The sequence below is a fragment of the Ammospiza caudacuta genome, chromosome 1 (assembly GCF_027887145.1).
Source record: "Ammospiza caudacuta isolate bAmmCau1 chromosome 1, bAmmCau1.pri, whole genome shotgun sequence".
In the NCBI taxonomy this organism is placed as follows: Eukaryota; Metazoa; Chordata; class Aves; order Passeriformes; family Passerellidae; genus Ammospiza; species Ammospiza caudacuta.
In genome coordinates this window covers 72623064-72636303 of record NC_080593.1, presented here as the reverse complement: position 1 = coordinate 72636303, position 13240 = coordinate 72623064, and the positions used below count along the sequence as shown (strand labels likewise).

The following is a 13240-nucleotide window of genomic DNA, read 5'->3' as shown; positions in this document are numbered from 1 at the left end:
TAGAACTCTTGTGATAATGGACAACAGTATAGAACCCCTACAATTAAAGATGGTGATAAAAAGCAGCTGAAACTTGTCATTGCTGTTTCCCTCAGGTAGGCAGAGCTCCAGAAGGTGATGTGTGCCTATGTTGCCAGTGGGGAATTTGCATTAGAGAAGATGGCACATAAGTAAAAGATTTTATAGAATAATAAAGAGGGTTTGGAAGGGACCTTAAAGGCCATTAGCTCCCAGCCTCATCCAGCCTGGCCTTGAACACTTCCGGGGATGGGGCATCCACAGCTTCTCTGGGCAACCTGTTCCAGTGCCTCACCACCTTCACAGCCTAGTAGGTTTTAAAGCAGCCTCTTACTTGTCCATAATATTTTTAATCTATGAGATCTCCATACTTCCAAGAAATTATTGCAGGTGCTCTACTGATGAATTAATGCAAAATAATGATAGACACACTCAAAGAACATTCTCATGCTTGAGACTTCAGTTTAGTCCTGAAGCTTACAATTTGTTAATTTAAGTCTCTTTGAAGTCATATTTTTCACACTTGATTCTGGAGAGTTCTCAGTAATTTCATACCATAGCAGTCAGAGTCAGGCATCATTGCTGAGTGTGCTGAGCCAGTCATCTCAGAAAGTTGTCAGGTTGGTTGTGTTGTTTTTTCTATGTAAATACATCCTGGCTATTTCCAGCCACAATCTTGTCCTTTGGATGTTTGGGAATGCTTTGTAAGGCTGATTGCTCCGACAGCTTCCCAGGAGCTGGTGTGAGGTAGGCTGCCCTGTGTTTGATTGGGTTCTCTGTCTTACCCTTCCTGAGGGTAGCAGTGACATTAGCTTCAGGGATTTCCCCCATTGCCACAACATTTTCTTAATTGTCAAGAGTGTTCTTGGAATGATATCAGACATGAGCACTCATGGGTACATCCCCATCAGGGCCCACAGACTAGTGTATGTCCAATTTCTTCAATATTTCCTGGCCTGCTAGTTTCTGCTAAAGGTCCTCCTGATGCCAGAATCTGGCATGGATTTTAGGGACCTCAGACTACTGAAGGTAAGTCTTTCAAGATAGAGACCAAGAATGCAGTGAGTACTTTGGTCTTTTTTCATGGTGAGATGGTTGCCTCACCAAGGCTATACACTACATAGCAAGAAAGAGGCAATTGCACCAAATGCTGCATATCCTATTTTATTTGACAGCATCAAAAATTCATATTTTACTCTCAGCATGGTACCACAGACTTGTTTATTCACAAAATATTGAAACACTTCATTGTTTCATTGTACAACCATTACAACCACTAAATCTGGCTCCACCAGAATGCACACTTGATTACGAAATGTTAATGATAAATATTAAATTCGTAAGGTGGAATTTTCAAGCAGCTTTTGAGTAGAAAGGGGAAATATCACAGGATCAAGAGGTTCTGGTAATATGACTTGTTTTTAGAGGTGTGATATATTTGTGCTGGGCTTCAGAGCAGAACTTTAATAGAAGGCATATGTGTTTAGGCTTCCACAGGTGTCTTCTTCTCACTGTGATTGCTTAGCAAGACCTGGGCAGCTCTGCTACACTGCTTTGCTCAAAGCACTAGAGGGCGCTTGTGCAGCTCTTGGAGGAACAGTGCTCCTGAAAGTCTTCATAAGACAAAATATTTTGTGTCATGCCAGTTCAGGACTTATGCAGATTCTTTAGAGTACAGCAGCCCATACGCTGCTTTCCTTTTTATTGCTTATATGGCTTCTCACATACATATATTTGCTTCTCTGAGTCTTTCCCTACTATAAGCTATGTCTTTTAGGACAGCTGCCTCACTTTTATGCCTCAGTGCAAGAATTTGAGGCTGCTTAGTACCCAGGTGCAACTTCTGTGAGCTCAGTCAGTGTTTATTGAAGAGGTGCAGACACACCCCTCTAACGGGGTGTGCACCCCTCTGCAGTTCACTCTAACCATATTTTGAATGCTGGTTACTGCAGAGCAAACAGTCCATCTGTTTCTCTTTACCAGATCAACCACAAATACCCAGAGCGACGGCTGCTGGTAGCAGAATCCTGTGGAGCTCTAGCACCTTACCTTCCAGTAAGTATTAATAGACTCCAAATACCTGCTAGGGAAAGCAGGGTACAAATCTGATGCATAATGTAAGCATTCTTTATCATTTTAAATATCACCAAGTGTGTATATTATGCACAGACAGTCACATTGTCTTCTACTTTATATCACACATGAGATTCATTAAGTCACTTAAAAAGGAGATAGTTTGTTACAAATACAGGTTAATCTAGCTATAAAATGTTTCTAAAAACAATGTGAATATTCATTTCAGTAAAAATGAGGTAAAGAAAAGATAGTTAGGACCAATTAAGGAAACAATCTATGAAAAAGGAATTGGCACCCAGCTGTAGTGTTCTTCAGACACTGTGGAATGTTACATCAAGAGTGCCGCCAGTTAGAAGAAGCAGTGAAATTATGTCGGTGGTAAACTAGAATTTCAAGCTTCAGAGAAAGGGTGGGGGGAAGGGAACTTAAATTAAAACCCAATTTCTCCAATTTAGCAATGCGGTGATTACTTAAAGTCTAGGCCTATAGTAGTTTTACTGCTGTTAGTTATTTTTGGTTCCATGCGAATGAAAGGACCTTAGTTCTGTGCTTAGTAGGACAAAAGTCTCTCTAATGAAGCTACTGACATTTTATATTCATTCATCTTCTGTTGTGAAAGCTGAACATGTAATATTCATAAAGGATTTTATGGTTGGAGGAAGGAAATTTGTGACCACTAATAGGTGTGGGAACTTTTTATTATAGTTGATACAAATCCACATTTCTTGTTTCATTGCCTTTAATAAATATGTTTCTCATTTACAAACAGAAAGAAATTCGTAGTTCCTTAGTACTTTCCATGCTGCAACAAATGCTAATGGAAGATAAGGCAGATCTGGTACGAGAAGCTGTGATCAAAAGCCTTGGCATCATTATGGGCTATATTGATGATCCAGATAAATATCAACAGGTATCATTTGGTTTGGGTTCTGTATGTGTAAAATGCTTTCTATAGATATTTCATAAATAATGGAGGTGGTTGTATAATAATAGGTGACTTCTTAAATTCCTGCATTTTTCTTAATTCTTTCCAGTTACTTTAAAAAATTGATTATTTATATGAATGTTGATTTTACTATATCACCAAGATAAAACAGAAAAACTACAAGTAACCTTAGAATTTCAGGTGTAAGCCTTATGTAGAAACTGCTCTAGTAGTTCATAATTTGCCTTTAAGAACATACCACTTCACTGCTCATCTGATATTATTAGCCAGTTTGGCATCACCACTTACTAGTACAGATTCATTTGCTGCAACAAAGTCTACCTATAATTCAGCTTAATGCTGAACAATAATTTTTCACATAAGTGAAAATAAAGAACTTTTCTCTTTGAGTATTTGAATGTGTATATCAGTTTTTGGGAAATAATTGCATTCATTACTGTCTTTTACCAGGGTTTTGAACTGCTGCTTTCAGCTTTAGGGGACCCTTCAGAACGTGTGGTTAGTGCAACACATCAGGTATTTTTACCTGCTTATGCCGCCTGGACAACAGAACTGGGAAATTTACAGTTCCATCTTATACCTACACTGCTTAATAAAATTGAAAAATTGCTCAGGGTATGTACTCAGCTGTTTCTACATTGGAGAATTTTCTTTGTATTCTTCACTTGTACTTTGGAAGGAGAAAAAAAACCCATCAAACCTCCCCCAAACTAAACATACTCTTCTTTAATACTGATCTGTTTTATATCTTAATAGCATTGCCCCATGTCTAAATTGTGTAGATTTTGGTAAACTGCAGTTTTTATTAAATAAGCAAGAAAAGTAGATTTGAATGGTTAAGTTAGGTCGTTTCCAGTTATGATCCAGTTTGCACATCTCATTTGATAGATAACTCAGAAGTTCTGGAAAAATTGTGTGCCTCATAGCTATCTAACACACTGAAAGAAGATGCCTGCTCTCAGAGTACAGGTGACTTGTTTATTCAGTTTAGATGCCTTGGTCACTGAGGCAAAGGATCCACATTTCCAAAATGTGCTAATAAATATTCTTTCAAAATATCAGTCTGTTCCTCAGGATGAACTGTTAAATGCCAAAGGTTATATTGCCTGAATCTTTTCAGTAGAGGTGACCTAAGAGTGGCAATATATGCTTATGATTAGGTTAAGTTGCTTTATAATTAGTGTGTCTGGGTAGAAGCTCATCACTGTTGATGCCTTGCCAGGGAATACATGCCTAAGGAACAGATCTTCCAAAGTGAAAACTTCCAAATTAATGTCCTGTTTGTTTCAGGAAGGAGAACATGGCTTGGATGAACATAAGCTCCACATGTATCTGTCTGCCCTGCAGTCTTTGATTCCTTCTCTGTTTGCACTGGTGCTACAGAATGCACCTTTTACAAGCAAGGCTAAACTTCAGGGAGAAGTACCACAAATAGAAGGTAAATTATTAGTTTCTGGGTTTTTATATTGGTCTGCCTTAGTAAATTCTTAAGTAATGCCTCCTTTTTTCACCCCTTGCTATGCTTGATACACCTGATTATCACAAAAAACCTTTAATTTATTTTTCTCTACTTCTTAGAAGAAGCTTTTAGAAAGCAAAGCAATTTTTAATTGTACTTCCCAAAGGTTTCTAAAGAACTGATTTCCATTAATAGCCAATAATAGCTCAGGAGGGCTGGCCTCAGATTCAGTTAATTCTTACAAATTTATGGAGTGGGAAAAACACAGCAAAATGCAGCAGCATCACCATCTGTTATCTATCTGTGTAATATCCCAGAAGACCATCCCATCCCTGAAAGTGTCCCAGGCCAGGCTGGATGGAGCTTTGAGCAACCTGGTCTAGTGGAAGGTGTGCCTGCCCATGGTAGTAGGGTTGGAACTAAGTGATCTTTAAGGTGCCTTCCAGCCCAAACCATTCCATGACTGAATGGCCTCATGGTGAAGTTGTCCTTAGATCAGCAAACCTAGCCTGTGGAGTGTTTTCTCCTGTTGCAAATACTTTAAAGATGTTATTGGTAACACCTGCCACCATGCTGATAATAGTGCTGTGTGTGAAGATGCAAAAGAAAGGTAGCAAAGGAGAATTTGGAAAGTAGCTAGTGGTACATTACTGTCTGATACTCCTTTGAAAATGGATGCCATGGGAAGGCTCATCTGTCTGACTTGAGTAATTTGAAGATGAGCACTTTTTCTGAGTGGCCACTACTTAAATAACAAATTCAAAAATTTCAGGTTTCAGCCTAGTCTTCTCCAGGCTGAGCAAGCACAGCTCTTTCAGCCTTTCTGCATAGGAAAGGTGCTCTGTCTTTTTGTTCACACTTTTGTAGCCCTCCTTCGGACTTGGTCTAGTAGGTCCATGTCTTTCTTGTGCTGGGGACCCCAGAGTTGGATGCAGCACTCCAAGTGGAGTCTCATGAGAGAGAAGCGGAGGGCTAGAATCACCTTCCTCATCCTGCTGCCACGCTGTTTTGGATGCAGCCCAGGATAGTGTTGGTTTTCGGGTCTGTGAGCAAATATTGCTGGGTCATGTCCAGTTTTATCATTCACCAGCACCCCCAAGTCTGCTCTCAGTCCCTTCCTATTCCCCAGCCTGCATTGCCCTGACCCAGCAGGGGTGCTTGCAGCGCCTTGTACTTGGCCTTGTTGAGCCTCATGAGATTCCCATGGGCCCATTTCTCAGGCTTGTCCAGGTCCCTCTAGATGGCACCCTGTCCCTTAGATGTGTCACTGCACCACTAGCTTGGTCATCTGCAAACTTGCCAAAGGTGCACTCAATCCCTTTGTCTTTGGTGAAGAGAGTGAACATTACTGGTCCCAGTATGGACCCCTGAGAGGCACAACTTGTCACTGATGTCCATCTGAACATTAAGGCATTGACCACTGTCCTCAAGGTGTGGGCCTCCAGTCAATTCCTCATTGACTGAGAAAGTTGATCTATCAAATTCATATTTCTCCAGTTTGGAGGGGATGTTTTGGGAGACTGTCAGAGGCCTTACAGCAGTCCAGATAGGTGACATCTGCAGCTCTTCCCTGTTCACAGATACTGTCATCCATCATAGAGGGCCACCAGGTTAGTGAGGCAGGGTTTGACCTTGGTCAAGCTGTGCTGGCAATAATGATAACATAATCTCCCTGTATTTTCTCTTTTTAACTGAGGGTTACATAATCTCTTCAGAAATGACTTTAACTCACTGATTTTTAAAAATCAAACTGATAACCTTGTAGAGAAGGCACTTAGTGAGTTTCACAGTTTCTTAACTGTTGTTTCTGACATCACCTCTGTAGTGTTTTCATCGTCTTTCATTCATGGTTGCTTGTTCTCTGCTGTTACAGTCACTAGGTTTCCCCGACCTGTGTCGCCTCTTCAGGACGTCGCCGTCATCATTGGAAGCCGCGAACAATTGGCGGTGCTGTTGCAGCTGTACGATCATCAGCTGGAACATGAGGGCACCACAGGCTGGGAGACTCTGCTATGGGTAGTCAATCAGCTGTGAGTTAATTTGTGTCTTAGGATACCTAATTTTAAAATGTGTTAAAATTAATAGTTCTTAAGCATGGTCTGTGGCATTCACATTCGCTGAAAAAATTGCTTCGCCCAGGATTTTTCTCCTGGGAAGCTGAGAAACCTCAGAGAGAAGGAAAACAATTCTTATCTCATTTGCTTCTCCTCTGTTGTGCTCATGTGTGGAATGTTTAGAGATTGTTTACACACAGGTGATTGTTTAATTGGTCTTCAGTGTGAGTTGTTTTGACTTATTGGCCAATTGGTGCCAAGCTGTGTCAAGACTCTAGAAAGAGTCATGAGTTTTCATTATTATCTTTTTAGCATTCAGTAAGTATCCTCTCTGTATTCTTTAGTATAGCATATATTCTTTAATATAATACAGGATTGTGAAGTAATAATTAGCCTTCTGAGAATAAGGAGTCAGATTCATTATTCCTGCCTTTGTCGGGGTGTTTCCCTGCAAATACAATACATGGTCGTGTTTAACAATTACTGAATATAAGAATGCTATGAATGATTGCATTTGAGAATTACCAAAGAGGAAAACTTAATTTACTTTAGGCATTTTAATTTTCATGCTGAATTGCCTTTGATTTTATTCAGAAAATATCAAGTCTAGCAGAATATGTAACTATTTTCTCTGAAAACTTCTTTCTTTTATTTTTGCATCAGTATACTTAATTCTCTTGCGAAGTACAGATTGTTGTATTCCATCTCGTGATAGCAACAGATGTTTGAAAATATGGGTCAGACTTTTCTGGCACTTAAACCCTTGCTTTCTTCACGGGTCAGGAATTGTACAGAACACATAGCAAACTTTATTAGAACCAGTAGTGCTCTCTGTGTGCATGTATTTATTAATATAAGCAATAAATCTACACAAATGTAAATGGACAAAAGCAAAAAGTCAGAGTAGTGTTTAATATCCTATTGTTTTCTGATTTTTAGGCTACCACAGCTTATAGAAATAGTTGGCAAGATCAATGTAGCATCAACTGCCTGTGTCCATGAATTTTCTAGATTTTTCTGGAGACTTTGTAGGACATTTGGGAAAATTTTTACAAACACTAAGGTAAGATATTACTTTAAATATTCTACACACTTGATAATATATATTCTCTATATTTACAGTATGTTGGAACACTCACAATTTGTGACCATTTATATTTTCATGTCACATTGATGCTTTTCCATAAGTACGTTTAAACCTGCTATTTTTAGAGCTGTCTTTGTGTCCTTTTCTGGTTTTGGTAATTTTGGAATTGCCTTCTGTCTTGCCCAACCAGGGACACTTTCTTTTTTAAACTATATTCTTCATATTTCTTTTGTGAATGACAGAGAGAGTAGGAGAGATTGTCCTAATTCTGATTATTTAACAACTTTCTTCAGAGCAGCATACTGTTCACTCTTTGCAGTGTACATAAGTACTCCAGCTTTACTTGATTTGAAAATTTGAAATTGATGCCTTCCCAGCCTGAAATATTTTTTGTAGGTGGTATCTAAACATTTTTATCAAGTAATTATATCGTTTTTCTCAATAAAATAAATTTTGAATAAAATTTAAAAATACTTCAAGGGAAATTGTCAAACATGAGAGGATTACCTAAAGATTGAACTCTGTTAGCAGTATGTGCTATCTGCAGAGAGGGGGTTGTTGTTGTTTTGTTTTGGGGGATTTTTTTCCTTTGTTTTGCAATTCTTTTTATTTTTCTAAGTTAATTGACACTGCTAACAGGTCAATTATCATTGACCAGTTCTTACATGAGATTAATCATCCTTTGCATAGGTAAAACCACAGTTCCAGGAAATCTTAAGACTGTCTGAGGAAAATATAGGTAAGTAGCTTTTTACTAAAATAAATTGATCTGAACTGCAGCAGGAAAAAACTTTCATTCTTTTGTTCAAGTAACATTGTGAGGTTGCAGTTCTCAAATTTGTTATTTTTGTGAAATGTTGAAAAATCTAGTCTTAATCTGAATGGAACACTCTGAAGTTGTAGATTGTGTGTAGGGTAAAAAAAATCTCAAATCCAAATACCTCTTGAGTATTATTTAAGCACATTTCTGTAGATATGCATATAGATTCTTTGTGTATATATCAAAAGGTGATTGAACCATAATACTTAAATACACACATGTAAGTCTACTATAGATAATATATGTGTTCTGTGCTCATATGTATGTATAAAACCAAAATTCTTCACTGTGTTTCATTAGATTCTGCAGCAGGAAATGGAGTGCTAACAAAAGCCACAGTTCCCATCTATGCAACAGGGGTCCTTACATGTTATATTCAGGTAGGATTGGGTTTCTGGTTCTTTGTTTTATAGTAGTGTGTGAAACTTATTTTTGAAAAATACCTAAACATTGCTGTGTTCATTGAAAACGTACTGTTCTTGTGTGTTGAAGATAGGTAGATGAATGGGCAGCTGTAAATATATTTACCAAGTTTTCTAGTCCGGTGGTGATGGACATTTAGACATGTGTTACCATGCCCCTCTATCAAAATTGTATTAATGTTGTTCCTGAAATGGGTTCTCAGCCATTTAACTGTGAACTTGGCAAACATCATGGTGCAAAACAGGTACTGAAACAGGTGAATTGCCATTTGAAGCCTAGTGGGAGTCTTAAAATTTTCATGTTACCTAGTACTAAAACAAGCACACTATAAATTTTACCTAATCTTCCAGCAATGAGCAGTCAAGGTCTAGTACTCACATATCTTACAGGGAAAACAAGAAATTCTTCATAATCTTACAAATTTTTAGTGGATTTAATTTATAAACTTTCAGGAGTCATAAATGTGCTTAAGTACTGTTCTTAGAAGTTTCTTTAAGAGAAGAATTTAAGCATGAGTATGTGCTTAGTAGATGAAACACCATCTCGTGTGTTGGCTTTGAAAGGCTCTTTCTTCTTTAAGCACATTTTTGAAGTTCCTAAGAAAATTGTTAAATGCTTAATGTTGTTCGTTCTTTTCCATAGTTTGTGTCCTCTGCAGCTGTAGGTTGCCATCATAACCTCAGCAATCCTTCTGCACATTGATCACTGTGTGATAACTCCCTTCCTCCCTTCTTTCAGGAAGAAGACCGCAAGCTGTTAGTTGGATTCCTAGAAGATGTAATGACCATGCTTTCACTGTCCCATGCTCCTCTTGATAGCCTGAAAGCTTCCTTTGTGGAACTAGGGTAAAGAACATACCTAGGGGTTAACTACATCTAGATACATTAGAAGCTTTTAATAAAAAGCTGCTAATCTCTTTGTAATTTTTTAAAACTGTGATGCTTTGGATGAATAAAGGGTATACTTACTTTTTTTCCCTGCTGTAAATGTAATTTCTAGGTTAAAAATGTAGCAGTTTAAAAAAAAAATGAAGTGTAGAAGAGGAACACCAAAATCCAAACAAAAAATTTCCACAAAAATAACTCATTGAGAATACAATGAAAATTAATTTTTTATTTACCATACTATTGTCATTTGTTCTAGATATGTATTTGCATTTAATACAATTCATTGAAAATTATGTTCTTAAAGTTGAGCTTGGATTCTGTTAATTAACTTGTAAAAGGAACATATTTTCTAGACTGCAACGTGGTGCAAGTCTTTCAGAATGAGATTAGTATTTTGTATCCTTCAGAAAGGATAAATGCTGGAGTTTTAGATTTGTTGAACTCTGCATTCTTTAGGTAAAGAGCACATCCAGGGCTTGGGAGTATTTTTGTTTGATCAGTTGCCCAATTGTTTTCTTCTAGTGCAAACCCAGCTTATCATGAGCTACTATTAACTGTTTTGTGGTATGGAGTTGTCCATACTTCTGCTCTTGTTCGATGTACAGCTGCTAGAATGTTTGAGGTAAGTGTTGTCCAAACTGTTTTTCACTTTTTTAAAAACTAGAGTTTATTTTTTAAAACAGGGATCAATCAGACAATGTTTCTACATTCTTAATAATTGCAAACAACTTAAATAAACTGTGTACTGTGTGATGGGGCAGGAGGTCGTTGTTCAGCTGTTTCTATATCTGTTCTCTGTTCAGCAGCACATCTTTCTATAGGTCTGTAGTTAAATATAAGCATCTCTGAGTTTTAACTTCTGCTTTTGCTATTCAATACATCATCAGTAGTCTAATATACAACTTAACATTTTCAGTAGGTCTTGTGTATGCTCATGCAATGCACTTGCATTGTAATTCAAACTAGTTTTCTTTGTACCAGATATGGTGGTGAAGACACAAATATAATTCTGTATTTTTTGCAGCAATTAAAAGAATGTTAAAAGAATTTACAATTAGTTTACTTAACTCATAATGACAGCCTAATTTTTCTCTTAATATCTATAAATTTTGGTCAGAATAAAGACTGAAATGTATACCTAGTAAGTTTGCTTTTATTTTCACATCATGCCTTTGTTTCATCAAATGTTTATTTTAAAAGGCATGTGCAAAATTCTGAGACATATTCCATTGGCTGAACAAAGAGAACTTTCTGTTCTTTGCATTTTAGAAACACATACTTCTAATCACCATTACTTTTTCCTTCTCTTTTTTTGGGCATTTTTCCATATATGTCTCATTTGAATAGTTTTGGAGGGGACCTCTAGCTGAACCTGACATCTTGTATCCATTTTGCAAAAATAAATCTGAAATCTGCCTCAGAAAACAAGAGCACTTAACATATCCATCAGCTTTCTTTGGTGACACTCAGCAAGTCAGAGCAGAGACAGCAGTAAACAACCACAACAAGCTCCATACTGAGACTTCAATTGAAAACATCCAACAATGTCCTTTTTTGCTGGGGTTTTTTTTGCCCCTCCTTTTAAAAAGGAACTGGCAATTTTTGGATGCTGTTACAATCTATTTGCATATTTTCCCTCTCACAAAAGCACTTTTTATATCCTATTTATAATAATAAGCTCTTTTTCCCTAATAAATATTAGCCAAATGTATGAAACAGCTCAGTTACAAGAGGCTGTTGTCTTGGTTGCAGCTTCTTTTCAAATTCAGCTGCATATTGATTATTTTTAGGCAGTCTATGCATGCTATTTCGTATCTTGTTTCTTAGCATATTTCAGTTTTTACCAGAGCCTAGGCAGCTTTCTTTTAATTGCTTTTCTTACTTGAAAATAGTAGCATATTGCTATTTCCTGGATAGCCATGGCATACGTATTTATACATGGTATTATGTCAATTTGGAAAGTCACCTCTGCAAAGAGGTAGTAATAGCTGGTTTCACTGCTGGAAGATTCCATCACTTGAAGAATTTCTGTAACCTCAGAGGCTGCTGAATGGCAAAGCCCAGTGATTAGATAATAGGATGAAGAGTATGTGACCTGCAGGACAGCTGTATGAGAACAGTGAAGATTCTGAGCAGCACAGAGACTGCAGGCCTGACTGCTTTACCAAACCTTTATAGTCTGTTAAGGGTTGGAAGGACACAGAAGTGATGTGGGGCTTTTCCACTCCCTTGCTTCTTTGAGGCTGGAAGCTTTGTGCTAACATTTTAAGCTGTAGTATGTATAAGTAATTATCTAGAGGAATCAAAAAAAGATAACAATTTACATTGTCTGTCTCACTCTAACCTTACATGCTGCTACACGGCTTTGCCACCCAGCTGTTCCTGTTGCTTCTGAATTAATGTTTGTAGTCAGTAGCTTCCCATTTGAATGTTGATGGAAACAGATTTGATTGCTCTGATTTGAATGTGAATAAGTCTAAGTTGACTTAGAAATCAGCTTTCTTTGCTGGTCTGTTTGGGTTCAGGGCTAGGGACACATCTTCAGAATGACACTTGTATTATAAAGCATGCTTTGTTTTCTGTATGATGGAATGCATCTGTTTTCTGTGCTTTACCATACTTAAAAATGTGGCAGACCAGACAGGAATGAAGCTGAGATCATTCTAAATTATTTGCAAATTATACAAATCCCAAGTGTTTGATTTGTTTTTTCAAAGCACTGTATAACTGCTAGGCTTTTCCCTAAATGAAGGTTCATAAAGAAAACTCAAGTCTCTTGTTTGTCCAAGATTGAAAATTGTAAGCATTCTCTATTTTAATAAATGTAAAAATTAGTAAAGCTATATATGAGAGTAGAACCATCATAAGCAAACCATGAGCTGTGTCCTTTACAGCTGTTTGAAGAGTAGCCCATGAACTCAACAGATTGGCACTTGGAGTTGTTGCCAGTGTAAATAATTGTGAAATGTATTAATGTTAAAATGTTGTAGTTGAGCTGACATCCTAATACTTTCTGAATAACAAGTAGAGGATGTTGCAACTTTACTACTCCTGGTGCTTTGCAGCAATATTGTCTTATGTTCTTACACAGCTTCTCCCTGTTCTTCCTTCTGCAGTAACTGTCTGTGAGGCCACACTCTGTTCCATGTCTGTGTCACTCATGCATGCACACACATACATGACACATAAATGTTGCTTAATAGGAGTGACTCCTTTATATAGAAGCTTTTGAAAAGTCATGTTCCTTCCAATATTTTACAGCTTACTTTGATTTAAATTCAGAGTTGATAAAGCAGGAATGCTCTAACAAATAGCAGAATGTAAAATATTCTTTAGTTAGAAGATGTAAATACTGTCTGGTTTTGGTACTGGTATACTGACAGCTACTGCTTTTCCCAGGGGAATAGCTTAGAGTTTGTGTTCATTATGCAATATGAGTAATCAGAATATAGCTAAATATTAAGAAGACA

General features: G+C 37.4%; 1 protein-coding gene across 2 annotated transcripts in view; it reads left to right on the top strand.

The window, feature by feature from the left end:
• Positions 1-13240, top strand: part of RELCH (RAB11 binding and LisH domain, coiled-coil and HEAT repeat containing) — a 76659-nt gene that overhangs the window by 48355 nt on the left and 15064 nt on the right. For both annotated transcript variants that reach the window (XM_058825040.1, XM_058825048.1), the window contains 10 exons: positions 2002-2073; positions 2864-3004; positions 3491-3655; positions 4331-4478; positions 6373-6529; positions 7493-7616; positions 8331-8379; positions 8761-8840; positions 9622-9728; positions 10293-10392. In XM_058825040.1, the coding sequence (XP_058681023.1) occupies positions 2002-2073; positions 2864-3004; positions 3491-3655; positions 4331-4478; positions 6373-6529; positions 7493-7616; positions 8331-8379; positions 8761-8840; positions 9622-9728; positions 10293-10392 (1143 nt within the window). The remainder of the gene's footprint in view (positions 1-2001; positions 2074-2863; positions 3005-3490; positions 3656-4330; positions 4479-6372; positions 6530-7492; positions 7617-8330; positions 8380-8760; positions 8841-9621; positions 9729-10292; positions 10393-13240) is intronic.